The following is a 27,221-nucleotide window of genomic DNA, read 5'->3' on the forward strand; positions in this document are numbered from 1 at the left end:
TTCAGTGTCACATGATCCTTCAGAAATCATTCTAATATTTGCTGCTCAAGAAACATTTATTATTATTATTGCTCCTTCATATTTGTGTGGAAACCGTGATGCATTTTTCAGAATTAATTTTATATATAGTAACAATGTAATGTAATGTAATAATGTGGCAATGGTTTCTTAAGATCTACTTAGCTTCTGATGCTTTTGGGAAACACAACCCTATTTGAACAAGCGCTCTGAGCCATGCGTCAGCAGCGAACGCTGTCTGTGATTGATTGGTTCTGTCTTTCAGCATTTGCGTGTGTTCCGATCGATATTTTTATGTGAGGATCGATCCTTTCGATACAACATCATTATCGAAAGTATCGATACTTAAGGATCGATCCGCCCATCCATAGTGGCCACCACTGACGAAAGCTTGGCCACCCATTTGGCCACCCCACTCAAAACTGCCGTTTTTGTCCCTTTTTTTCTTGACAACAAATGCATTTATTAAGATGTGGAACCGCCGTATCTCTTTATGACCACATCAAACGGGAGAATTTTCAGACGCGCACTTCAGCTTCACCTCAGCGTCAGGCGTTAATTGTACTCAGTTGTGTTTTAGGCACTAAAACAGTACAGTACATTATAGTTAAACACATTTTTATATTGAAATAATGAAGATTTCTGTGCCACCCCAGACTGGTTGCTGGCCCCTCCTTGGCCACCCCTATGAAAACATCCTGGCTCCGCCACTTAGCATTTTGCTCTCTTTGACTCATTGGATGGGAACGGTGCTTTAATCGCAAATGTTTATGCGATATTCCAGTTTTGTGCATAAGTTTAATTCGAATCTTTGTATGGAAACATAGCTATTGTAAGATGAACCTATGTTTGTATGATATTGTAATAGAGTTTCTATGATTTTAGGAATATCACGCCCCGGGCCTGTCTAAGGACACTCTGGCCCAGTGGAGTCGAGTCGCAGACATGTTTGAGCAGGCAGGGGCGCGGGTACAAGAAGTATCTCTGCCACACACACAGCACTCCATCGTCTGTTACCACGTCCTGTGTTGCTGTGAGGTTGCATCCAACATGGCACGTTTCGATGGGCTTGAATATGGTGTGTAAAGCTTAAACATGTCTAAAACTGTCACATAACCCATGATGCACATACATGCAAACACGATGGATTTAAAATGTAGGTGTTATTTTAAAGCTACAACTACAAACTAAAATTTTAACATATTCATTTGAGTTTTGAACAGTGCTGTGTTTCTGAAAAAGTCCTTTTCTTCTCCTCAGGCCATTGTAGTAAAGTCGACAGCTCCACAGATGCCATGTACGCCACCACACGACATGAAGTCTTCAACAGTGTGGTTCGCCGAAGAATCCTCTCAGGAAACTACTTCCTTCTGAAATCGTGAGAGCCTCAAAAAGAGAACCACTATTGTCTCAGATCCATTTTAGATGTGTACTTTTATTCATAGTTTTTATCGCCTCTCTCGCATCTTTAAAGATGTGCAAAATGTGGTAAACTGTGTTGTAAGTAGCTTACGTTTGCTTACCCATAAGCTTTGACCACTTCTCGACAACAAAACTTCCTGTTTACTACTGCATTGGTACCACATTATTTTTTATAGTTAGACAACTGTTCAAAAGTTTGGGGTCAGTGAGATTTGATGGTAACACTTTACAATAAGCTTCCATTTGTTAACCTTAGCTAACTACATTAGTTAATATGAACTAACAATTAAAAGTACTTCTGAAGCATTTATTAATCTTAATAATTTTATTATGAACATACTAATACATTATTAAAATCAAAAGTTGTATCTGTTAAATATTATTTAATGGACCTCAGCTGACATTTGCATTTTTATTAACTAACATTAATAAATACTATTGCAAATGTATTGCTTATTGATAGTTGATGTTAGATAATGCATTAACTAACGTTAACTAATAGGACCTTATTGTAAAGTGTAACCAATTATTATTATTTATGTATTAATTTATTTTTTTAAATAAATGAATACATTTATTCAGCAAGGATGCATTACATTGATGAACTAAAGTAACAGTGAAGACTGGAGTAATGGCTGCTGAAAATTCATCTTTGCCATAACAGGAGTAAACTGCATTTTATAATATATTAAAATAGAAAAAGGTGGTTTTTTACTGTATTTTTGTCCAGATAAATGCAGATATGGTGAGAATAAGAGACTTGTTTCAAAAGCATTAAAAAACTAACCAACAACGGTAGCACATAAGTTATCAATTTGAGCCTTAGATACCCGAAGAAGTTATTGTAACATGTGACATGCACTTTCTTCAAGTATTTTGGGTAAGGATATTGTCTGCCAAAAAGAAATGTCAATCACTTACACAGCGATTTCAGTATGCCGAAGTTTGAAGCCAATGCTGTGAGGTTGCACTATATTTTATTTTACTTTACCTTATTTAATTTTTTTTATAAAAACAAGTAGCACCAAAATTTCAAGATTTTACCACAATATCTTCGTTATTTTCAGTTTTCAAAGATTTTGGTGTTTTTATGCGGCTGTGTCTTGGTTTTACTCTCATAGAGGTGCTACAGATATCAGCATTTTAAATCTACACATTTCCCTTCCTTTCTTCTCAGGAACTACGAGCGTTACTTTGTGAAAGCTCAACAAATGCGGCGTCTTATCGCTGAAGATTTTAAAAATGTGTTCCGCACTGGCATAGATGTTCTCCTGACACCCACAACGCTGAGCGATGCAGCACGCTACTCTGACTTCATACAGGAAGACAACCGAACGCGCAGTGCTCAGGAGGATGTCTTCACCCAACCTGTCAACATGGCAGGTATGCACAGGAAGTGGATTTGAGAGAGAAATGACTACGCTTAATTCCAAGAAGGTTCCATAGAGTTGCATCCTTTGCATGTCCTTGAGGGCTTATCTGGTTTACCTATGCAAATGTGATTTGTATCACCTGATTTGACAGGCCAATTTACCTTACTGAAGTCAGTCAGGGAGTTTTGCGTGGCAACAACAGCCAAGAAGGGCATGTGGCCTCCAGCTACATGTGACCTTTTGAGTACAGCAGGTTTTTTCCCTAAAGCGGCGTAAACAAATTTACAATTGAGCTTTAATGGATCAATGAACCAACCAACAAATCCAAAGTTCATTCATCTTTTTCTGATCTTTTCTAAGCCAAAATAAATCCTGTATATGTGTATTCGGTATATTTACAGTACATGATCTTCACTCTTTTTCCGCCACAGGTTTGCCTGCTGTCACAGTACCAACAGCCCTCTCACACCGAGGTCTTCCCATCGGCCTGCAGCTGATTGGTCAGACACTACAGGACTGGAAGTTGTTGACAGTAGCCCAATGGATGGAACAAAAAGTCAACTTTCCAATGATCCATTTGCATGGAGAATCAAATGAGAGAGAGTTGAACCGATCAGTCAGAGAAAGGACACATACAATAGGATCATAACCAAAATGAAAAGACTGAACGGGTAGAGTTCAGAGGAAATGAAACCTGTGAGGGTTAAATTTGGTGTCTAGGTGCATAAGAAGTGAGAATGTGAGTGTGAATGCTGTATGAGCGCACACTGGATCTATATGAGACTGTCTCTATTTTGGACTGTGGTCCGTGTGATTCATTGTCTCTTCATTTTCTCAGAATACAACTTATATTTATTCTGCAGCATTAGTGTAAGTGGAGTTAAACTGACTAGTAATAATATTTTTTTTTAAAATGCAAGTAACAGCAATTTTATTTGTAAACATTGTGAAGACAAAGCGTAGACGGTAACTGGCAATTCAGATTTTAATAAATCAAGTATATATAATTATTAAAAAAAATTAAATATGGCATTGTGTTATAAACTGTGGTCTTAAAAATGACCTCCTGTAAACCTTACACCATAGTTGAAGATATTGTAAAAGCATGAAAATAATTCAAGACTTGAGTGAAGGTAAAATAATCATCGTGCATACAGTCAGCTAACTTCTGAGAGAATGGTTGTCCTTTTCCAGAAGTACATTACTAAATCCACTGTTTGCACAGCTTGCACAACAACCAAAGCAGCAAATCGCATTTGTGGTACACAGTTTAACCATGCTCTGAAAGTGCACACATCCTGTTTCTAACGAATGACAATAGCTTTTATACCGGAAATGAGCTTCAGTGTACAGAATGTGACGTTATTTCTAATTTCTTTTTATGGCTAAGGTTATTAACTGAATAAAGAGAGCTGGTGTCTTTCCATCAAAAGTCAGGTTGCGATTCATAAGATTTTGCTTCTTTGTGATGGCAAATCTGAATTTTCTGCATAATTACTCCAGTCATCAGTGTCACGTGATCATTCATAAATCATTCTAATATCAAAGTTAAAAACAGTTGGCTGCTGCCTCTTGTGAAGTAGCTCTTCAAACTGTCAAAACTGTTCTCATCGGCCTAGAGAGAGAAAGATGGAGTTGCTAATGAAATCACAGTCACACACAGACTTCTCCACACAGTCTGAAAACACCTGGCCACAACACTCTGGTCCAAGAATGTACAGTACTTCAGTCACAAGTCCTGGAAGGCTTCTCATCAGGGGCGTAGATTACGCGGGGGACGTGTCCCCCCCCCCACACACACACTTTTAATATCACGTAAATTCGTCCCCCGCACTTTTTCGGGCAAGTGTGTTCGCATAGAGGTTTTCAAGAGCCCGGTGATAAAAACGTGTTTGTAGTATATAAACAAATCATTATTATTGGTTATTGTCAGCAGTTATACGATTTCTACACCAATTAAAAGCTAGAAATTAGAGAAAAATTAAAGTTGCCTATACACTACCAGTCAAAAGCTTTTGAACAGTAAGATTTGTAATGTTTTTTAAAGAAGTCTGCATTTATTCGATCCAAAGTACAGCAAAACAGTAAAATTTGGAAATATTTTTACTAGGCTATTTAAAATAACTTTTCTATTTGAATATATTTTCAAATGTATATCATTTATTTTCCAAAAAATAAAAATGATACTGACTCTGAGCTTTTGAATGGTATAGTGTATAATGTTACAAAAGCTGTTTATTTCAGATAAATGCTGATCTTTGGATCTTTCTATTCATCAAAGACTGATTTGCTGCTCAAGAAACATTTCTGATTATTATTAATGTTGAAAACAGTTGTGCTGCTCAATATTTTTGTGGAAAATGTGATTATGTTTCAGGATTCACAGATGAACAGAAAGTTCAGAAGAACCGCATTTATGTGAAATAGAAATATTTTGTAACATTATAAATGTCTTTATCGTAACTTTTGATAAATTTAAAGCATCCTTGCTAAATAAAAGTGTTGATTTATATCATTTATTTTCCAAAAAATAAAAATGATACTGACTCTGAGCTTTTGAATGGTATAGTGCAGGGGTGGCGAACGTCGGTCCTGGAGAGCCGCAGCCCTGCAGAGTTTTGCTTCAACCCTAATCAAACCTGGCAGCTGCCACGGTCTTTCTCGCCTTTTCTGCTGTTTTTTCGGTAAAACTACACTGTGTATACTATATACAGGGGCGTAGCCATCATTTCAGAAGTGAGGGGGAGAGAAATGTTATATATATATATATATATATATATATATATATATAACATTTCTGTCCCCCTCACTTCTGAAATGATGGCTACGCCCCTGCTTCTCATTCATCACAATTGAATGTGATTCTCTCAGTAGCACAGCAGAAAGCTGATCTAATTTAATCAGTGAAGCAGTGCACTCATTTCCACCTCCACAGAATGTGCTGGCCATATGTGGCCCCTCAAATGTACACTATATATTATATGTACACTAAATGTAGTTATATATTTTCTGTTTATTTAAATGGGAAATAGAGGAAACCAAATGATCTTCTGAACAGAGATTAATGGCATAACATGTGCACGTTATGGGCACATTTTGACAAAATTTTGCGGGCAAAAAAGTCCATTGTCTATTGTTAAAAGTGTAGTGATGTATGGAGCACAGAACAAATATTCATCAATTCACAGAAAAAACAAAACAGGTTTCACAAAAGACAAGGGCTTCAAATAAATACATACATAATCTTAATAAAGAATAATTCAATGTATCTCTTAAGTTATCTTAAGATTCAACACAGAAAACTATTTACAAAGAATAATGGAGTGGGAGGGGTGTGGCCATTTTTCACCTGAATGTGCGAGACTTCTGTTGTTAGCCACGTCCGTTTTGAGCTAAACTAAAAAAAAGGTGTTATGCTGCTTTAAATCGCAAATGGTATTTGTTATTATATTAATGTATTTTTAGAATCATGTAGCGCAAACAGTTTTATAGTTTACTGAACTTTATATTCTAGTTATTTACCTGAATTGCAAATGAACAAGAAATAGCGTCCGCTTGAAAAAGAAAGCTATTTAAGCCCAATGGCCTCACAGTAATTTACCTTAGAACTGTTATTCAAAACAAACAGTTCGCTGCTTTTTCACTTCTTTTCTCCAAGTGGCTCAAATTAGTAGCCTACCTAACTTTTAACAGGCCAAAACAAAACCACATCCATCAGTGTCATCAAGTTGTAATATTTTTTAGAAATATCATTTGAGCATGTTGTTCTGTTTTCTGTAGAACAGATTGTGATCTAATTCTTTTTTAAGATTAATATGTCAGTAAGTGAAATGAAAAAAAAAACCTGTTTGATCGAGAGGATAAGCTCCTCTCCAGTAAAGGTAGGCAACATTTATTTTCTTGTGGATGAAATACAATAATTTCACTAGGAATCCATGTGACCGGAAGATTCACCCAAGAGTGAAAAGTTCTCCACACAGATTTTGGTCATGCTAGCAGCTCGATTTAAAGTGTGAAAAATGTTACTGCACCTAGCATGTCTACACCAGACACTTCCGTTGATAGTACGCAATGGCTATCTACACTAGACGCCTCACAGTGAATGTTCCAAATCCATTTGTCTTGTTGTTGGAAGTAGGGCAAGCATGCATAGTGTGTTAAAAACAGAATAGGTGCGCTACGCGGCACATCCAGACAACATAATTGATTATAATGGGTTCTATTTGTTTTTACAACTCGTGTCCCTTTCACACAAGAACAGTAACTATAACACTAACTATATTAGAGTTCAGACCAACGCACAGTAACATTCTGTTTATTCTAAGCGCACGCACAGTTAAGTCATCTGCCATTTAAAAAAAGTGATTGTGATTCCAATTATATAATTCCTCTGTGCCATTAATTTTACAGCTGTGCTATTCCAAATAATTAGAATGCGTATTAAACCTTTATTGGTATCATTATAGTTATCGTCCTTGGTATGAATAGACCTTAACTGAGACGTTCTCAGAGAGGAGCTACAACTGATAAATACAAATAAGATACTTACAGTAGGGTGTTATGAGCCACTTCTGTGGGTTTTTGTATAGCCACACACCACCAGAGCGTTTAAAAGAACTTGGGTACGGGTGGGTTGCCATTAAACCACAGATTAACCATGTGACTTTTCACTTCTTTGCAGAAAGTAGGTTACAAAGAAAGAGAGAGAAAGAGGCAATCTCTGTAAGAAAAGAAATTATGGCTATCAATCCTATGGCCGATGGTCACCTGGGGCCCCATGAGGTGGTCTGTAATAAATGAGCAGAACTATTGACGTAGCGATGCTCTGAATAATTAAACTTTTCAAGGCCGTTTCGCCTTCACGTTTACACAACAGACTGAAAGATAGCTTCAGAGAGATAGAGGACGTGTTACAGACACTCTCATTCATGTCTGTCAGGTAGAGAAGGTATAGATGCTGGTCTGTACTCTCAGCTCAGGGACAAAACACCCTTATTATTCTGGTTTATTCTCAAGAGCGTTTCAGACATGATGATCTGACTTAGATCAGATCATGTGAGGGCCCAAAAGATGAAACATGATCAGTGTCACGTTACCTGCTTTCATTATCAGACGAAGGAATATTGTGCATTTACTGCTGTATCTACCATTATTTTCTTCATAAAATGCATTCAAATATAAGCTGTGTCTCATTTAGAAGGCTGCGCCCTCCGGAAGTCGAATCCTCTGTAGGATGCATATACGACGTGTCCTCAACCTAGAATTAAACGAGATGGCCTTCGTAGGACAAGCGGAAAAGGAAACAGGAAGTATCATGTAGCTATGCCAACACATTTAGAGCATCGTTGCGCTCTCACACTACTTAAATTAAGGAAAATTATTTCTAAATTTGGAAAGTAATTTGAAAAAAAAAAAATGCTTTTACTTGTTTTATTTTGTTCAATGTTTGAGGAGCTGCAGCGTACGTACAGCAGACATCTGTTAGAGAAAAAAAAGGAGGAGGATATTAAAAACAAAGTTTATCCGTTTTTACAGAGGCGATTTAAGGTAAGTTGTTGTCACAAATCCTGTCCATGGACTTCCGTTCAATCACCACCAGAGGGGCTATGGAGGCTATTTGTGAGCTCTTTGCCTGTCCTGTCACGGCTAAGGAGGCCGTTTGTGAACTCACTGCCTGTCCTGTCACGGCTATAGAGGCCGTTTGCGAACTCTCTGCTCCGTGTCTGTCCCTTTAACTCTGTCACTACCTTAGAGAACAGTGATGAGCTTCTTGTGTTCTCTGCCTTGGTCCCTGAAACCAGGAATGCACTGCCTGTGTTGTCTGTCTCTGTTTTCTCTAGGCCCCAGTCTCTGCCATGGGTCCCGGCTCCGTCTGCTCTGGCCTGGTGGTCTTCTGTCCTGCTCTGGTGGTCTTCTGCTCTGCCGTGGGGATCTTCGGACCCGTCTGCTCAGCTGTGGTGGTCCTCAGCTCCACCTGTTCTGCCGGCCCCACTCTGGCTCCCTGCTTCGCCGGCTCCACCCTGGTTTCCTGCTTCGCCGGTTCTGCCTTGGTGCTCTGCTCTGCCAACTCTGCCTCAGTCCCCGGTCTCTCCACTTCTACGTGGACCTGGCCCTCCGTCCCTCCCCCTGTTACGCCTCCGCCCTCCTGGATTATATTGAGTTACGAGTGTCTGGAAGCCGCTCCTTGGGGGGGGGGGGGGGGCTCCGTCACGATCTCTAGCTGGACTGGTTCCGCCTCCGCTCCACCGCCCTCCTGAATCGTAAAGTGTTCAGAGCGTCTGGAAGCCGCTCCTTGGGGGGGGGCGGGGGCTATGTCACGAATCCTGTCCATGGACTTCCGTTCAATCACCACCAGAGGTCACCCTTCCATTACATTGACTCTCGCACTACACAAACTGTTGCATGTCATCCCGGACTACTTGACCACGCCCTTAATAAAAGCTTTGCAGATGGATCTGCACGTCTCTTGTCTCGTCGGCTCCGTAACAGTTGTAAACACCACATCTGCCGGCGCCGGCATTTTTCAAACTAACAACGGTTGTTTACGGCGACGCAAAGAATTGTGGGTTATCTGTAGCAGCGAAGGATACACCTCATGCATCCTCCGAATTCCTGTGAAAGAAGGTCGCATTCGAAGGTACCTACTTGCTTTTCTGAAATGAGACAGCCTCGATGACGTATGCAGCCTTCAAATGCGACCTCCGGAGGGTGCAGCCTTCTAAATGAGACCGCTATAGAATCTAGAAGTGTTGTTTTACTATTATTAAGTTGGCTTGAAAAAGCCAACTTACTGAAATCCTATTTAAACTTCTTCTTCTTCTTCTTCTTCTTCGACCAAATTTTAAAATGTATCTCCTCCTAGACTTTTAAAGCTACAACCACCAAACTCGGGTCAGACCTTCAGACTGGTCTGACTCGGGTTGCTATATCTTTTCTAACTGATCCGGTTTTCGTTAACCAGACTATCAAAGCCACCTAAAATCCCATAGACGTTCATTGAAACTTTTATACAATAAGACGTATGGTGTATTTAAGCGGTCTATTGCTATAGCAAAGCTTAACAACTCCCTACTGAAAAAACAGCTAAAACCAGCCTAAGCTGATTGATTGCTTTGGCTGGTCTCCCAAGCTGGTTTTAAAGTGGTTTTGGCCACTTTTTTAGCAGGCCAGGCTGGTCTTAGCTGTTTTTTAGCTGTTTTTTTTTACTGAATCAACTGGTTTTAGCTGGATTAGAATAGAAACATGCTAACAACATGCTAGTAACTTGTTAATCATGCTATAAACAGGCTAACAAAATGCTAGTAACTTGCTAATCATGTTAACAACATGCTAGTAACATGCTAATCATACTAGAAACATGCTAGTAACTTGCTAATCATGTTTAAAAAAGGCTAACACCATGCTAGTAACGTGTTAATCATGCTAGAAACATGCTAGCAATTTGCTAAACATGCTAGAAACATGCTAGCATCATGCTAGTAACATGCTAATCATGCTAGGATCATGCTAGCAACTTGTTAATCTTGCTAACAACATGCTAGTAACATGATATTCATGCTAGAAACATGTTAACAACATGCTAGTAACTTACTGTTCATGGTAACAACATGCTAATAACATGCTAATCATGCTAGAAACATGCTAGTAACTTGCTAATCATGCTAAAAAAATGCGAACAAAATGCTAGTAACTTGCTAGTCATGTTAGAAGCATATTAGCAACTTGCTAAACATGCTAGAAACATGCTAGTAAACTTCCTAATCATGCTAACAAAATGCTAACACCATGCTAGTCATGCTAGAAACATACTAGCAATTTGCTAAAAATGTTAACAAAATGCTAGCAACTTGTTAAACATGTTAGAAACATGTTACCGTCATGCTAGTAACATGTTAATCATGCTAGAATCATGCTAGTAACATGTTAATCATGATAGAATCATGCTAGCAACATGCTAGTAAACTTGCTAATTATGCTAACAAAATGTTAACACCATGCTAGTAACATGCTAGTCATGCTAGGAACATGCTAGCAACTTGTTAAACATGCTAACAAAATGCTACCAATTTTATTAAACATGTTAGAAACATGCTAGCATTATGCTAGTAACATGTTAATCATGCTAGAATCATACCAGTAACATGCTAATCATGCTAGCAACATGATATCACCTTGCTAATCATGTTAACAACATGCTAGTAACTTGATAATCATGGTAACAACATGCTAGTAACTTGATAACCATGCTAGAATCATGCTAATAAAATGCTAGTAACTTGCTGATCATGCTAGAAACATACTAGCAACTTGATAAACATACTAGAAACATGCTAGCATCATGTTAGTAACATGTTAATCATGATAGAATCATGCTAATAACATGCTAATCATGTTAGCAACATGCAAGTCGCTTGCTAATAATGCTAACAAAATGTTAACATGCTAGTACCTTGCTAATCATGCTAACAACATGCTAGTAACATACTAATCATGCTAGAAACATGCTAGTTACTTACTAATCATGCTAACAAAATGATAACACCATGCTAGTAACATGCTAATCATGCTATAATCATGTTAGCAACATGTTAGTAACTTGCTAATAATGCTAACAACACGCTAGTAACATGTTAATCATGCTAGAAACATGCTAGTAACTTGCTAATCATGTTAGCAACATGTTAACACCATGATAGTAACATGCTAATCATGCTATAATAATGTTAGCAACATGTTAGTAACTTGCTAATAATGCTAACAACACGCTAGTAACGTTAATCATGTTAGAAATATGCTAGTAACTTGTTAATCATGTTAGTAACATGCTAATTGTGCTAGCAACATGCTAATCATGCTAAAAACATGTTAGCAACATGCTAGTCATGCTAGAAACAGCCTAGCAACCACCCCAGGTACCCTAGCAATATGTTTTATACCTTATATTTTAAACATCTACCTGTTGTTCTGATAGACTGTATTGCCTTGAAAACATTTTTAACATTTTAACTTTCAATCTATTTCAAACTGAAAACTCTCAGACTGCAAGCTTTTCAAACTTTTTCAGCATTCTAGCTAGGCTTTTTCAAGCCAACTTAAAGTTTTCAATCTAGTTATTTACTATTTTATTATCTATTAAAGTATTAATTTGAAGCTTTCATTTTTAGATTTGTAACATTTTTAGTATTTTTGTGTGCTTTTGTCATTTTTATGAGTTTTTGTTCCTTTAAATATATCTATATAGCTTTATTTTTATTTGAGTAGTAATTAGTTAAACTTATTTCAGTTAGTTACCATGGCAAAGTTCAACTTATTTATATTATTTGCACTTTTTCCAATTACCGAAAACAAGTTTTAATAGTTTTAATAGTAGTTAACAATAACAACAATAGATTTTATTCGAGTAATTAGAGGCTCTTTCTTAGCGGTTTGTTTCAGTATCAACTCTAAATGATCAATTCAGGGGCCAAATGCACTGCAAATCAAATCAAACAATCTCAGCCATTTATGAGGAGCAAACAGGTATAATGTTTATTGTAAATATTCAACACAGCTGAGACATTATGTTTACCATCAGTTTGGCCCCTATGGGATCATTACGAGAAACTATTCAGTCTTTACTTGAAATGACCCAGAGTAATTGAAACCTCAGACAATAAAGACTTGCATTTATTTACCAAACATCTCAAGAGTGTCTGGGAATGTTTACTGAGAGGACTGCTGTTAACCCAGGAGGGTTACGTGTCCTTCACCTAATATGAAAAGACAAATGCAGTTTCTCACAAACACACATCTGAAGTACTTGTTCCCTGTTTGAGTTTCGGGTGAGCTGACAACTTACAGTATGAGTATACCACTCTAATGTGGTCTTACATCCATGGAAAAAAGACATCAGCATCTCAAAACTGACCTTAACCACAGTTTAAGGTAACCTTTTTTTGAAGTAGTACAAAAGAAAAAAAAAAGATGGAAAACATTTTTTTGAGAAAATACTATTTCAGTCTTTCTACTTAAGTTTGCTCAACGTGTTTACTTACCGTTTCTTTCACAAATAATCACAGTTACAGGAACTCTTGTTTAAAATAAGTTTGCAGGCCAGTTGCTAACTGAGCTTAAAGAAATGTAATTCAATAAAGTGGAAGAGTATAGTTTGAAATAACAATGTTTCAATCTGGATAGAGAGAAAGAAGTGTGACTGAGGTGAGTATACAAAAGAAGAGAGACAGTGATGAAGACAGAAATTGTAGAAAAGGAAACATCTGTTCCAGAGTCGGAGGATGTGGGCAAAGCTGCTGAAATCATTGAATCATTGCCAGGAAAATGGCAGCTTTTGTCATGTGAGCATTTTTGATCCTTTAATGTCAAATCAGTCGAATCCTGAGCAATCAAACCGATTCTGATCTGAGTGGTGGTCTGTCTGAGTAACTCTTTATTGTCCTGTGTGGTGCTTAACTGTGTTTGAGTGTTTTAATTGAACTAGCTGGATGTTGTGACAGCACATTTTCTTTTATTCTGCTGTAGTTGACAGATATTTGTAACCTGCTTGTTCGGTTGTTAAAACTAAAAGATTGCACACATACGCCTTCCTTCCTCTAAACACAGGTGCGCCAAACAGATCGTTTCAAAGACAAGATCACACTAATTGTATTGACAATGTAAGATTAATTATAAAATGTCAATCTTGTGTAATATTACAATCTAAACGCATAAATTAAATCTGATTATAGCATGTTTAAAAATAACACGCTACTTTGAATTTGGATAAAAAGACACACACAATCATATACAATCATCCACTTTAATTGTACTTATAGACACATTCTTAATCATTACAATTAATAGTTCATCACAGTTAGTACAAAAATATTTTGGAGAAGGTGGATTACAGTGATCAGATTCATACAGTCTTTTACAAGATGTTGCAACTGATGAATCCAATTTAAAGCAGGGCTAAAACACAACAAAGAGTCTGATGGTGTGGTTTCGTTGGGGTTTGGAGGACCCTCGGTACAGTATACAGTGGAAATTTCCCTTTAAATCCCAGTTTTTATTATTATAAAAAAAAAAAAAAAAACTTGATTTGTTGTGGCATCTTCTTGTTGAGTTGTTCTTGTGTCTTCTATCGTCAAGAATTTTGGAAAACTTTGGTCTTCATGTGACTGGCTATCTATCGTTGCTCCTCTTGGTCATCTAAACATTCTCCAGCCAGTTTAGGATCTACTGTGGATGAAGCCCAGGGTGGCTGCTGGGATCAGAAGGCACAGCGCAGTGGGCAGCGGACCCAATCCTGCAGCATTGGCCACAGGCTTTTTAGGTGCAGCAGCTGAAGTGGGGATAGATGGTTTGTCTGAAGTTTTGTCCTACACCAACATGAAAAAAAGTCAGAATAAATAAGCAGATTATTTTATATTACTGTATTATGTGCACTTTTAGAAGTAGAAAAGTGCAGTTGGCTGCCTGATCAGACTGTTATAAATGATTTTTTCTGCTGTAACCAAGTTTAGTCAGGCTGATACAGCCATATCTATCTATCTATCTATCTAAAAAGAAAAAGCGGGTAACCTAAAGTGGGCGTTCTGGGGTAACATCAAAATTAATTGGCTCTAATTTAATTAGAGCCAGTTAATTTTGATGTTACCACAAAACGCCCAGTTTAGGTTACCCGCTTTTTTTTTTAAACAGTATTTGTCAATTTAAAGTTTATTTGAGAAGGTGCTTTAAAATGCACTTTGTTGGTATTATTACTATTTAAATAAATTATATTTACATATTGTAATTATAATTATATTATAATTAACTTAGACTTTATCAAGTAAAGAAGACAAAATCCACCATGCTTCTGCTTCTACATGGTATAAAGAGAACTGATGACACACCTTTCTTGTATAATCAACATTTTGCATGTACACGCAACTGATAATTAACAAATGTACCAAATTTGATTAAATATGAATTAACAAAAATTATCAAAGAATAAATAAGAAAGATAGGAAATTCTACAAAAACAAAAATTCGTAAGGCAAGAGTGAAAGAAATCACAGTGCCTACCTCCTGAGATGAAAAAGGTAAGGTTATAATCAGTAACCCGATGCACAATGCCAGTATTTTATTCATGATTATGCCTTCTTCTTCTTCTTCTTCAAGAGATGTTTTCTGTGAGGCAGAGAGTCCGTGCTCAGTGATGCGGGAGGGGAGTTTTATTCTCACAGTGACTGATGTGTGACGTGTTTAAACACCTGCTCATTGGTTTAAGATGAGGATCACATCCTCTATCAGTACAGTGCCTTCATGCCTTAAAGCAGTTTTTAAAATGTCAAATACACTAAATTCCCTAATAAATTTCAATCTAGGATACCTGCATTTTCTACTCTACATCCTATTACCTTACTAAAACTATTACAAAACTCTCTTTTGCTTTGTTCGCTTTGTTGTTGGCATGAGAAAACACATGGAGAATCCTGATTATTCTAAGTGTATTTGTACTCATCTAATTCTTCAATAAAACACATGGGGAAAAACTATTATGAAACTCTGATTATATATCTTAGGAGAAAACATTAATACTGATTTGAATGAGACAAAATGGCACAAACATACAATCATCTATTTTAATTGTGCATACAGACACATTCTGAGATGTAGCATTGATCACATTTATAGTAAAATTATACATTTGTAGTACCCATAATGTCATTACAGAAATGAAAATTGGGCTAAAATTTAAATGTGATTACTGATTTAAGTAATGGAGTTTTTTAACCTGCTTAATCTCAATCATATAATGAGCATAGGAGAATCAAACTCTTCCAAGAGAATTTGCCATAGGCGAGCTCTATCTAAAACAGTGACTTTGGAGCAAAACGCGACAAAGAGCTCTGTAGCAGGACCCTGAGTCGCAGGTGTCTTTCAAGCTCTCTAAAACAGGTGTAACCAAACAAATCCCTCTTGGAGAAATTCTCCAAACTTTATTAATTTTCATTACTTAAAATCCATTACAGAAATGTGAGCTGCGGCATCTTCTGTCTTCAAGATTTGTGGAAAAGTTTGCTCTTTGGGTGAATGGCTGTCCATTTCGCCACTGTCTCGGTCTTGGTCATCTATGGCGAACGCTCTCCATCCATCACTAGGATTGACTGTGGATGAAGCCCAGGGTGGCTGCAGGAATCAGCAGGTACAGTGTGGTGGGCACAGGACCCAATCCTACAGCGCTGGAATTTGTGGAGGTACTAGAGGATGGTGAGCTACTGCCTTCTGACTTCTGAGCATTGCTATTCTACACCAAACAAGAAGGCAAAGAAAAGTCAGAAAAAGTGCTCACATTTTACTGTGTCCATGTTAGAGAGTGATTTCATAATACTGGATCTACATGTAGATGCACTTTGCTACCATATGTTATTAATTATACTTACTATTTAAAACATGAACACAACAAACAAGTGCTATAAATGAAAAAATCATAGTGCCTACCTGAGTTGAAAATGGTATGGTGATGATCAGCACCGCAAAGCACAGAATCCAGATTTGATTCATTTTTATGCCTGTGTTGTCTTCTTCCAGGGAAGTTTCCTGCTGGACCAAGTGTCAGTGCTCAATGATGGGGCAGTCGTGGGCCTTTTAATCCCAAAGTGACGTCAAAAACACCCGCCCACCGAGGTATGAGGGTAATGATAAACTGTTCATGTTTTCAACTGCTATTACAGGTTTTCTTGCTATAACTTAGTGAAATAATATATTAAGTTATGTGCTAAATGTAGTCTTAACCATAACATCAGTACAGTATACTGTACGACCGCTTTCCGTTAAGGTATCGCAAAGTAGGCTACATCGACAAGGTACTGAAAAAAAACAACACCTTTTTATATTGTTTTTAAATTTTATATCGTTTTCAAGATGAGCATTTATTGGACTGAAGAAACTTATTTAAAATGTATGTATCAAATATGATACACCAGGCTTTTGGGGAACGTTTATTTGTACATCTTTCAATCCTCTTTATATTACATTACATGCTTAGCCCCCACAATTAAAACTAAAAGCTTTGTTAATAAAACTAAGCATTTTAAAGATTTTTAAAAATATTTAGTCTAAACCTGCCTTCGAAGCTGTTTTTATGCAGTCTATGCTTCGAAGTCGTTATTAGTGACCCCACAGCGCCCTCTTGCGTTTCAAATCCCCATTCACATCATGAAAAAAGCGTTTTCGTTTATGTGGAGAGTTTGTTTCTTCTCAGCTCCCGTAGATGTGCGTTGCTTCTATGGTTCCGGTTGACACAGAGTGCCGCCCATGCGGAGGAGGAGGTCACATCCCACAACAAACTCTCATCCTAGTCGCAAACTCTCCTGTCAGAGTCCCTCATGCTGCTGGTTCGGCGTTCGGCGGTAGGGTTCGGCGGTGTGGCTCGATGGGGACTGCGCTGTCTGTGCTCCGGAGACGCAGCGGGCCGGTACCGGGACACTGTGCTGCTGCCCCGCACTGACTTCCCCATGAGAGTGAACGGGCCGAACCTACTGGAGCGAGAGATCCAGATCCAGCAGGTACAAGTGACAGATCCAGATACAAAAGCTTGTCGTTACTGAAGGATCTGATCTAAGTGGTTCTGCTCTGTTACTTCATAAATCATAGTGAATGATTAAGATGATATTATACTACAACACTTCTATACAGTGTTGGGGAGTAACTAGTTACATGTAACGGAATTACGTAATTTAATTACAAAATAAAAGTAATTGTAAGATTATTAGGTGTATTCGGTGGCGCATTACCATTAAAAACAAACTAATGCACTGCGGCCTCAGTGGCTCTGATGTCGGGAGAAAATTAAGATTCTTATGTTCTTCTACATCACAAAACTACAAAAAACCTGCATTGCTTACAAGACATTGTCGCTACAGCTGCTGGAGCGTGGAGAAAATGATGTACTTCGTACAACTGGCTGAGGGCGAAAACATGCTAATATTGGACAGTACATCAGCGGTTGTGGGCGGGGCCTGAACAATATGACATCATACTGCTCAGAAAATCAAAACGGCTTGATAATTGAGACTATTTAGGATTTTGGGGGATTAAAAAAAAGGAGTGAATGGATTTTTATCATTGTAGGGTGGTTGTGTTCACACACTGCTAAGATACATTTATATGCAAACACCATGTAAAAGTGAATTTTGCATCCAATGTCTACTTTAAAACAGTAATATAATCTTAATTCAAGTGATGAAGGATTTCGAAAGTGTGACGGTAATCAGTGTTGAGTACTACTGTAAGGTTTACCCTGCATGGTTTACATGTTTGATAATTGTTAACAGTTGAAAACATTAGAAATTTAGAAAAGTAATCAAAAAGTAATCAAATGTAATCAGTTACATTACTTTAATAAAGTAATTGAAAAGTTACACTACTTATTACATTTTAAGTAAGGTAACTTGTAATCTGTAACCTATTACGTTTCCAAAGTAACCTTCCCAACACTGCTTCTATAACAGCCACACAGTTCGAGATCATGGATGAGGTTGTCTTTTGTTGGAGGTTGGGATTTTCTTTTGTTGGAGTTTGAACTTTTCTGTGTTATTCTACAGAAATGTGGTTTTGATCAGCTGTACACATGGCAGAGAGAGAAAAAAGCTAAAAAGGAGTACTGCCTTCATGATGGACCACCGTATGCCAATGGGGACCCACATGTTGGGCACGCTCTCAATAAGGTACATTCTGTCAGATCATATGCACACAAGTCATGGCCATTTGCAGGGAATTAGAAATACCTAGGTCCAAAAGCTGAGCTTGTTTGGGAGGTTCGGGGGCCATCTGAAAATTTTCGAATCTTTTGATCTACTTATGTGTACAGTACACATTGCACAATATCTTTGCAGCATTTAAGTACAGTTATTATTAGGAAATTATTACACCTCAGAAAAAATACAGAGGTCTGGTGGGTACAGCCTTGACACAAGTAGATGTTCCTGGATCCACATCCTTTATTTTTGCTTCAAAGACATCTTATCATACAGTTATATACCTAAACCTACAGGAATGGAAATATACTCACATGAACTCCATAATCTGCAATCGACATCTTCATTTGATCTCTCCTGCAGATCCTCAAAGACATCCGGAACCGTTTCGAGGTGCTGAGAGGCAGACAGGTGCACTATGTGCCCGGTTGGGACTGCCATGGGCTGCCCATTGAGCTCAAAGCACTTGGAGACCTGGGAACCAATGAGCTGACTCCTCTACAAATCAGACAGAAAGGTCAGGAGGTCACATATAATGAATGCTCTGGTCAAATAAATCAGTTGTCTACAGTAGATCTTAGAAGCTTGAAATAACCTGTCAGTTAAGTAATGTTGCTAAGATATGTTTCTTCTGGTGAATCAAAAACTGCCTGTGTGTCTCTCCATTCAGCGCGGGAGTTTGCAGAGAGGGCCATATCCCGGCAGCGTGCTGCATTCCAGCGCTGGGGTGTGATGGCGCATTGGGAGAATTGTTATTACACCTTTGATGGGAAATATGAAGCGGCCCAACTGAAAGTCTTCCAAGAGATGCATAACAAGGTGGGAGAAGTTTTTCCTGTACAACACAGCTTGACTTGTTTGATTTCATTCCATATGTGAGTATTTAAAGAGTAGTTTGCCGATAAATTAATATTCTGCAATGATATACACTACTGTTTACACTACTATAAAAGTTTAAAGGAAAAAATGTAATAAAATTTATTTGATTGAAAATACAGAAAGTATTGTGAAATATTATTACAATTTAAAATGTAGTTTTTTTTTTTACAATTGAATATATATATATATTAGGAGTGAATTTATAATTGCTAAGGGGCGTTGTTAGGCACGACGCGAAGAAGAGTTCCTCAGAATCAGTTGTGGTTGCAACAAAGTGGTTGCCAAGCAACAGACAAACGTAAACAACGTTATTTGTTTAGTAATTTACAACAGCTTCGAACGTGGCTCAGCCAATCAGAATCAAGGACTGGAACTATCCGTTTTATAATATATATTCCGTTACGACAGTCTTCAATGTCACATGATCCTTCAGATATCATACAATGATTTGTTGGAAACAGCTGTGTTACTTTGGTTTTGTCAAAGCTGTGATACTTTTTGTCAGTATTCTTTGAATAAATTAAAATATTTCTGTTTGAAATAGAAATATTTTCTAACATTACAGATGTCTTTAATATGACTTTTGATTAATTTAATGCGTCCTTGCTGAAAAAAAGAATTAATGTCTTAAAAAAATTGGGTCAAACTTTATTTTACTTTATTTTAAAAACTTTATCAACTTTATTTTAAGGTCCAATTTTTGCTATTAACAAATGATTAACTATGACTTTTGCCTCAAACTCCTAACTGGCTGCTTATTAATAGTTAGTAAGGTAGTTGTTAAGTTTAGGTATTGGGTAGAATTAGAGATGTAAAATAAGGTCATGCAGAATATGTGCTTTATAAGTACTAATAAACAGCCAATATGTTAATAATAGACATGCTAAAAAGCAACTAATTAATAGTGAGAATTGCTCCCTATACTAAAGTATTACCAAAAATTGCTGACCCCAAATTTTAAAGTATCCTCATATCACTGAAAGTTTATCACTTTACCCCTCTTTTTCTATCTTTGTGTACAGGGTTTAATTTATCAGGACTATAAGCCCGTTTTCTGGTCACCATCATCCAGGTGAGAGAAGCTCAGTGTTTGCAGTCTCACATAAAGCCTTTAATAAAGCATAACAGACAGGAAGCTTTGAATTTGAGGATTTAGATGTTGTACAGATTTCTGCTATATTCTCTGTCTCTGTGAAGGACGGCGCTTGCAGAAGCTGAGCTGGAGTATAATCCAGAACATGTGAGCCGTGCTCTGTACATCACTTTCCCCCTGCTCACCCTGCCAGCCAAACTCGCTGCCAAAGCAGGTGCGTGTATGCCGTCATTCCCGGTGCCACACACTCTTTATACAGGCCACATAATTATTTTGTTGTTTCTGATGCCAGTATTTTTGTCCGTGCTTTAGAAAGTTGGGGTCATGTGTCTGCTCTGATATGGACGACTCAGCCATGGACTATTCCAGCCAATCAAGCGGTTTGTTACATGCCCAAAGTACAGTAAGTCACACACCTGTGCATCTGTGAGTGGAATGCACATGATATGATTTGATGGAGGCGTTCATGATCGCATGTCTTTCCTCTTCTTCAGGTACTCTGTAGTGAAGCGAGCTGATAATGAGCAGCTCCTCCTAGTGGCCTCAGAGCGCATCAACAGCCTCGCCTCTATGCTGAAGACAAATCTGGAAAGTTTGGCCACATTCGCAGGTAGATCCAGTGTTTGTTTTTGGCCTGAATCACTTCATATGATGCCTTTTAATCTAACCTAAGCATCTCTCTGTTTCTCTTTCACTCATCTCCAGGGTCAGACCTCGAAGGTGGAGTCTGTCAGCATCCCACAATTCCTGCAAAACAAGTGTCTTTGTTGCCGGCTAATCATGTGACCATGACTAAGGGAACGGGATTGGTCCACACAGCTCCTGCCCACGGCATGGAGGACTACGGTGTTGCTACACACTTTAATCTGCCAGTAGTAAGTCAACACACCTGTGAATGCTGAAATAGTAAGAATATTGTCTTGTTGGCATGACTTTTAATTGGCTGTCTCTCTTCACTAGGAGTGCATGGTGGATGAGGAGGGCAGATTTACAGAACTGGCTGTGCCTGAACTGCAGAAGAAATCTGTGATGACTGAAGGCAATGCCACAGGTGCGAGAGCCCGATTGATGGAGGAAAGAGAAAATGTTGTTACAAGAAAAATAGAACCAAATTTGACCATATGAAATGATAAAAGAATATGCATTCTTGTAATCATAACTAATGTTTCGTGTGTGTGGGCAGTAATCTCAATGCTGCAGGCAGTGGGTGCCATTGTGAAGGAGGAGGACTGTGTCCACAGCTACCCGTATGACTGGAGGACCAAACAGCCAGTCGTGATCAGAGCCAGTAAACAATGGTTTATTAACACAGCCAGCCTCAAAGACAAAGCTAAGGTGAGCCAATGGCCTCCTGAATAGAATAGCAACCTGTTAACAACATATACATGGGTCATATTTCACCCCCACATTTTTATTTTTATATTTTGATTTTAAGCAAATAAAAACAGTTTTTAGGACTGTTAAGATTTTTTAGGTTTTTTTTTTTTTTTTTTTTTTACATCATTTACATTTTTTACATGAAAATGTAATTTTCTCATAATGCTGAAAAAATCTCATTGTTATTACTGTAATGTGAAAAATATATTTAAAATTGCAAAAATGTGTTGTATATTTATTGTACTGTGTGTGTGTATATATGTATATATATATATATATATATATATATATTTTTATTTTTATATCCTGCTTCAAGTAAATGAAGCCTGTTTTAGAAAAGATTTTATACATATTGACTTTTTTTTTTGAGTGATCTGGGCATGTTTTCTTTTTAGTGACTCATGCAAAAGTATTAGAAATGTAACAGATTTCTAATATGTTTCAAGCTATATATAAGTGCTTATCTGCAGAAAATACACTTTGGGTGTGTTTTTATAGGATGCCCTGCAGAAGGTGCGTGTGATACCTGAATCGGCGAGGTCTAGTTTGTTGGCAGTGTTGGACAGAAGAACATACTGGTGTATATCTCGGCAGAGGAGCTGGGGCGTCCCCATTCCAGTGTTCTACCATAAAGAGACTGGAGAGCCACTCTTAAACAAGTATATACTTACACCGTCATAGACACAATCAAACGCATATAAAGACTTCTTAAACTATTAAGTTCAATTCCCTCTTTCTCTCTCAGACATTCAGTGACACACATTGCTAAGGTTTTCTCTGAGAAGGGGAGTGACAGCTGGTGGACGGAGCCAGTGGAGACGTTTCTGACTCCAGAGGTTCTTCAGAAGGTACATTTTCATATACATCCGGTAGAATTTTGAAAACTATTTTTTTTTTAAGAAGTCTCGTATGTCACATGATCGTTCAGAAATCATTCTAATTGATGCTCAAAAAAGATTCAGTATATGTTATAAATTGTTTGTCAGAGTAAAGCAGGTGCAGTATCTGATTATGTGCGGGGTGAAGATGTCCTGGATATCTGGTTTGATAGCGGGGCCTCATGGGCCGCTGTGCTACCAGGTGAGTAGTCTGGTGCTTAATTGTTTACATGTATTCGATGTGTGTCTAGTTCCAAAAGTATTTTGTTTGCTTGTCTGGGGTCCTTTCATATGCTTTGTTGTGTTGTAGTGTAATCTTACTGCCTCTCTCTCTCTTTCAGAATCAGATCCACGTGCAGACTCATACGTTGAAGGGAAAGATCAGGTCGGCGGTTGGTTTCAGTCGTCTCTGCTCACCAGTGTAGCTGTACGGAATAAAGCCCCTTACAAGTGAGTCATACAAATGCATGTGTATATGCAAATGAAAATACACGTCAAAAAACATTGGTGACCTTCGGTGTGTGTTTCAGAGCTCTAGTGGTCCATGGATTTGCCGTGAGTGAGAAAGGAGAAAAAATGTCTAAGTCCGTAGGCAACGTGATCGACCCAGATGTTGTTATTAATGGAGGGAAGGTAAGATATGATCAACCAGTTATAGAATCAAATGATTTCAGTCAGTCAGTGTTTTCAAACATCAGTCTCTCTCTCCCAGGACTTGTCTGTCTCCCCTCCATATGGTGCTGATGTTTTGAGATGGTGGGTTGCAGAGTCGAATGTGTTTTCTGAGGTTCAGATCGGTCCGAACACACTAAACGCTGCTAAAGACAGCATCAACAAGGTCTGGCTTATAAACTAATGCATTAGTTTGCTGCCAATCAGTTCTATTTTTTTACACTATTTTTACACTAGCTTTCAAATGTTGGGGTCAGAAATAATTTTTTTAATTAATACTTTTATTTAGCAAGGATGCAATAGATTAAAAAAAAAGTGTTGCAAAAGATTTATATTTGAAATAAATGCTATTCTTTTGAACTTTCTATTCTTCAAAGAATCCTTAAAGGTACAATATGTAAGTTTTCACCGCTAGAGGGCACATATTCAAAACAAACAAAGAAACAAAGGCGTAGTTTGATGACGCCGTGCCAAAGCAGCGGAGCTTTTATTATGCCACACTTTAGCGCTTCCGCTCCTTCCGGTCGTGCGTATGTGGGGTAAAGCAGCGCTGTTTTATCATACTAGATACGGCTGAAAGTTCTGTTATAATGCTGCTCTGTGCGGTCGTCACCTGTCTAATAAAACGCACAGCATATTAAAGCGTCTTTGGTGTTTCGGAAATCGAGGGGTTATGACGTCATTGGCAGGCGACACAATGACACTATAGACACGGTCTGTGTCACTAGTTAAAATTGCTTATTTCTCTTGATTTAAACATTCTTCGAAACATTTGGGATAATATAAGTACACAAGTCAGCAAAATATATAACACTGTTTTAGTGGTTTTTGGATATTTTAATAAAAAAATCTTACATATTGTGCCTTTAAATAAAAATGTCACAGTTTGCACAAAAAATATTAAACAGCACAACTTTTTTAAACATTGATAATAAGAAGTAATATTTCAAAATGCATCAAATCAGCATTAGAATGATTTCTGAAAGATCATGTGACACTGAAGACTGGAGTAATGGCTGCTGAAAATTCAGCTTTGCCATCGTAGGAATAAATTACCTTTTAAAATACATTCACATAGTAATCAGTTATTTTAAATTGTAATGATTCATAATATTATGGTTTTACTGTGTTTTGATCAAAGAACTTGACTTACCTACCCCAAACTTTTGAACGGTAGTATAAATCTAAATGTTTATGTGCTGATGGCCTCTCTTTCAACTGATCTTTTGTCTCCAGCTGAGGAACACACTGAGGTTTCTCTTGGGGAATCTCCAGGGTTTTGATCCTCGTTCCCAGGCCGTGGACCCTAAACAAATGCACTACGTAGATCAGTACATGCTGCACGTGCTCAGAGAGTTCAGCATGAAGGTGAGTCTCAGTGTTAACCGAACATAAACCAGCTCTACTCTGCAGTCGCTCACGTCACATGTGTTTGTGTGTGCTGTAGGTAACAGATGCTTACAGTGAGTTTGACAATGGCCGTGTCATCCGTCTGCTGCAATCCTTCATCACTAGAGATTTATCCAACTTCTATTTCAGCATCATTAAAGATCGGTAACCACGCATTCAATTTTGTAACTAAAATCCTGTTCTGTAGCTAAAAGTCACTTTCTCATTTTCTCTCTCAGGCTGTATTGTGACCCTGAGGACTCCCTTGGTCGGAGGTCGTGTCAGACGGTTCTAGAAGAGATTCTGGATGGAGTGAGCCGTTCTATCGCTCCTGTGCTCCCTCATCTCGCTGAGGAGGTGTACCTGCACGCTCCTGGACATGATGGTACACACTCGATTTCTTTACAACCGATGCTGTATGTCTACAGACTGTAACACTTCTCACCTCTCTCTTCATCTGTAGAGGTGGACACTTTGTTTCGTAGCGGCTGGATTAAGACCAGTTCTGTGTGGCGGAGGCCAGGACTGGAGGAAGCAGTGGAGGGTGCGTGTGCTATCAGAGATTCCTTCCTGTCATCTATTCCGGGACGTAATGCTGCTGAGTATGAACTCATCATTGTCATTGAGCCCGGCCTGTTCTTTGAGCTCATTGAGGTACATCATAGTGTTTTAAGGCCTGTTCACACCAGCACAAATGTCACAGGCTTATTTGTGATGTGTCTGTTTAGAAAAGTGCATAAAAAATGGAAGATGGACATGTAAATTCAATCTCTAACAATTGGTAGCGCTTATAGAAAATATCCAGGTAACCCTGTACATAAAGCGCTACGCAACGTTCTGTTTCTGACATCCGTTTGTCACACATAAAAAAGCAAGTTAGACTGCATTTACATGCCATTAAGTCATAGTTTTATGTAACAGCAGTGACTCTGGGCATGTGAACAAACACAAATCTGATTTGTTGGCCAGTTTTCTTTATAGTGCAGTACTTCTGCGTAAAAAAAATTGTGACATTGAAAGCATGTGACTTTTTTTTTGTTTGGTGTGAAAAGGTCTTTAAATACATAAAATTTTGTGCTTAATTTGCTTGAGACTACATCAATTTGTAAAAAAAAAAATCCCACCCCTCTCTGTCAGTCTCTTCAAGAGGAGCCCACTTCCACCTGCTCCCAGCTGACAGAGCTCATGATGGCCTCACGCACGACTTTGACAAGCTCTCTCCCACGGGATTTGCCATCGGATGCCGTCACAAGCACAGGAAGCTTCCTAATCAACCTGGAAGGTAAGATGCTTTTCTTTGGATATAAATTAAAAGTCCTTGCTAGGCTGTTGTGTTCAAGACACATACTGTAAATTTGCAGTTAGTTTAGATCAGTGGTTCTCAACAAACTTCCATATATTGTCATAATTACAGTAGAATGCAGGAGGAATTCAGGAGGCTTTAAATATTTTATTGTTGAGAATTCAAGTCAGAAAGATTGAGAACCACTGATTGGTAACAGGCAATTATTTAAACTATAAGCAGTTAAACTTTGTCTTTACTTGAGAAACAGAGCAAGAATCCCAATTAAGAAAAACATTTACAAATATTATGTAACACTAAAGTAACCCGTTCAGGTAGTTTTGAAAGCCGGAAGTGTATTTTATGCTCATCTGTGTGTTGTGTAGGGGGCATGATTCGTGAGGAGAGTTCATACAGTGTAGCTGCGATGCCCACCTCTCTGTCACGCTGTCCAAGATGTCGACAGTACACCTCAGATGAGCCAGACTGCCTCTGCCCACGATGCCAAACCGTGCTGGAAAACGCCAAGTAATCACCCTGACTGTTGCCATGACTACTGCCCACCCACTGGCCTTCCTCGTCCTCCTCTTCCTCTGGCGAAAAAGACTGCAAGGGCTAACATGGACCAGTGTGAAGCTGCTATTGTAACGGGCAGAAGGTTGTCTGAAGCTGTGGGAGAGGGGGGTCGTGTTTCTCAGGGGTCAAACGGGAGATGAACTGTTATGAATGAATAAAAGCAGGAATTTGGAAGGAAAAACCAAACAGGAGATTCTTAGCTGAGGCAAAAAATGTCCACAAAAACCAGATTCAGACAAAAACAGCGCTGTTCTCTGCTGCAGGTTAAGCAAATTGATTCAGTACACTGAAAAGGGCCTTTGTGTATGTATATGTCCATATGTGCTTGTTTTTGCAGTGGGTGAACTGTTTGGTTGAACAGGTCTATCTTATTTTTATGTATATTAAGTCATGGGGTATATTTTGTCATATTTTGAACTGAAGATGTACTGTAATGTCAGTGTGACTCATTCATGAAGCCAAAGCAGAAGTCTGTTGTGAAATCAGTCTTAAATTGCAACATCGTTGAAGGTTGCCGTTTAGCTAACAAAGGCTTTGCAA

The 27,221-nt window shown here is 38.2% G+C and overlaps 3 protein-coding genes and 1 long non-coding RNA gene across 5 annotated transcripts in view; 2 read left to right on the forward strand and 2 right to left on the reverse strand.

Annotated features, from left to right (window-relative positions):
* Nucleotides 1–4,305, forward strand: part of LOC107659251 (glutamyl-tRNA(Gln) amidotransferase subunit A, mitochondrial-like) — a 7,958-nt gene extending 3,653 nt beyond the window's left edge. The window contains exons 8-11 of one of the 2 annotated variants that reach the window (XM_016448124.1): nt 904–1,096; nt 1,279–1,396; nt 2,618–2,823; nt 3,245–4,304. In XM_016448124.1, the coding sequence (XP_016303610.1) occupies nt 904–1,096; nt 1,279–1,396; nt 2,618–2,823; nt 3,245–3,462 (735 nt within the window). In that variant the 3' untranslated portion in view covers nt 3,463–4,304. Of the gene's footprint in view, nt 1–903; nt 1,097–1,278; nt 1,397–2,617; nt 2,824–3,244 lie in introns of both variants that reach the window. The other variant, XM_016448125.1, reaches the window with a different exon arrangement.
* LOC107659252 (reticulon-4-interacting protein 1 homolog, mitochondrial) overlaps nt 1–7,958 on the reverse strand; it is a 20,862-nt gene extending 12,904 nt beyond the window's left edge. The window contains exon 1 of the mRNA XM_016448127.1: nt 7,910–7,958. Within this exon, the coding sequence (XP_016303613.1) occupies nt 7,910–7,919 (10 nt within the window). The 5' untranslated portion in view covers nt 7,920–7,958. The remainder of the gene's footprint in view (nt 1–7,909) is intronic.
* Nucleotides 7,959–13,594: 5,636 nt separating this feature from the next.
* On the reverse strand, nt 13,595–16,458 carry LOC107659235 (uncharacterized). The gene is made up of 3 exons (XR_001630887.1): nt 16,278–16,458; nt 14,859–16,083; nt 13,595–14,170 (listed from the first exon to the last, which is right to left on the reverse strand). It is a non-coding gene; the product is annotated as an uncharacterized LOC107659235 (long non-coding RNA).
* Nucleotides 16,459–17,044: 586 nt separating this feature from the next.
* Nucleotides 17,045–26,927, forward strand: LOC107659255 (isoleucine--tRNA ligase, mitochondrial-like). The gene is made up of 23 exons (XM_016448131.1): nt 17,045–17,344; nt 18,383–18,505; nt 18,899–19,052; nt 19,206–19,354; nt 20,437–20,486; nt 20,612–20,721; nt 20,820–20,910; nt 21,002–21,117; nt 21,213–21,382; nt 21,468–21,558; nt 21,691–21,842; nt 22,383–22,543; nt 22,630–22,732; nt 22,871–22,964; nt 23,104–23,212; nt 23,293–23,395; nt 23,475–23,600; nt 24,671–24,802; nt 24,882–24,988; nt 25,063–25,208; nt 25,287–25,477; nt 25,961–26,105; nt 26,492–26,927. Exons 1-23 carry the CDS (start codon nt 17,165–17,167, stop codon nt 26,635–26,637), a joined length of 2,949 nt encoding a protein of 982 aa, XP_016303617.1. The 5' UTR covers nt 17,045–17,164; the 3' UTR covers nt 26,638–26,927.
* The last annotated feature ends 294 nt before the right edge of the window (nt 26,928–27,221 follow it).

The sequence above is a fragment of the Sinocyclocheilus anshuiensis genome, unplaced genomic scaffold (assembly GCF_001515605.1).
Source record: "Sinocyclocheilus anshuiensis isolate Anshui unplaced genomic scaffold, SAMN03320099.WGS_v1.1 scaffold539, whole genome shotgun sequence".
Taxonomy (NCBI): Eukaryota; Metazoa; Chordata; class Actinopteri; order Cypriniformes; family Cyprinidae; genus Sinocyclocheilus; species Sinocyclocheilus anshuiensis.

What these genes read in the sequence shown, in the direction of transcription:
- LOC107659255 (XM_016448131.1), top strand. Translation starts at nt 17,165, where the DNA reads ATGCTGCTGGTTCGGCGTTCGGCGGTAGGGTTCGGCGGTGTGGCTCGA. An exon ending in TGTTACATGCCCAAAGTACA is followed by an intron (nt 20,911 to 21,001) that starts GTAAGTCACACA and finishes CCTCTTCTTCAG; the next exon opens with GTACTCTGTAGTGAAGCGAG. An exon ending in CACACTTTAATCTGCCAGTA is followed by an intron (nt 21,383 to 21,467) that starts GTAAGTCAACAC and finishes TCTCTTCACTAG; the next exon opens with GAGTGCATGGTGGATGAGGA.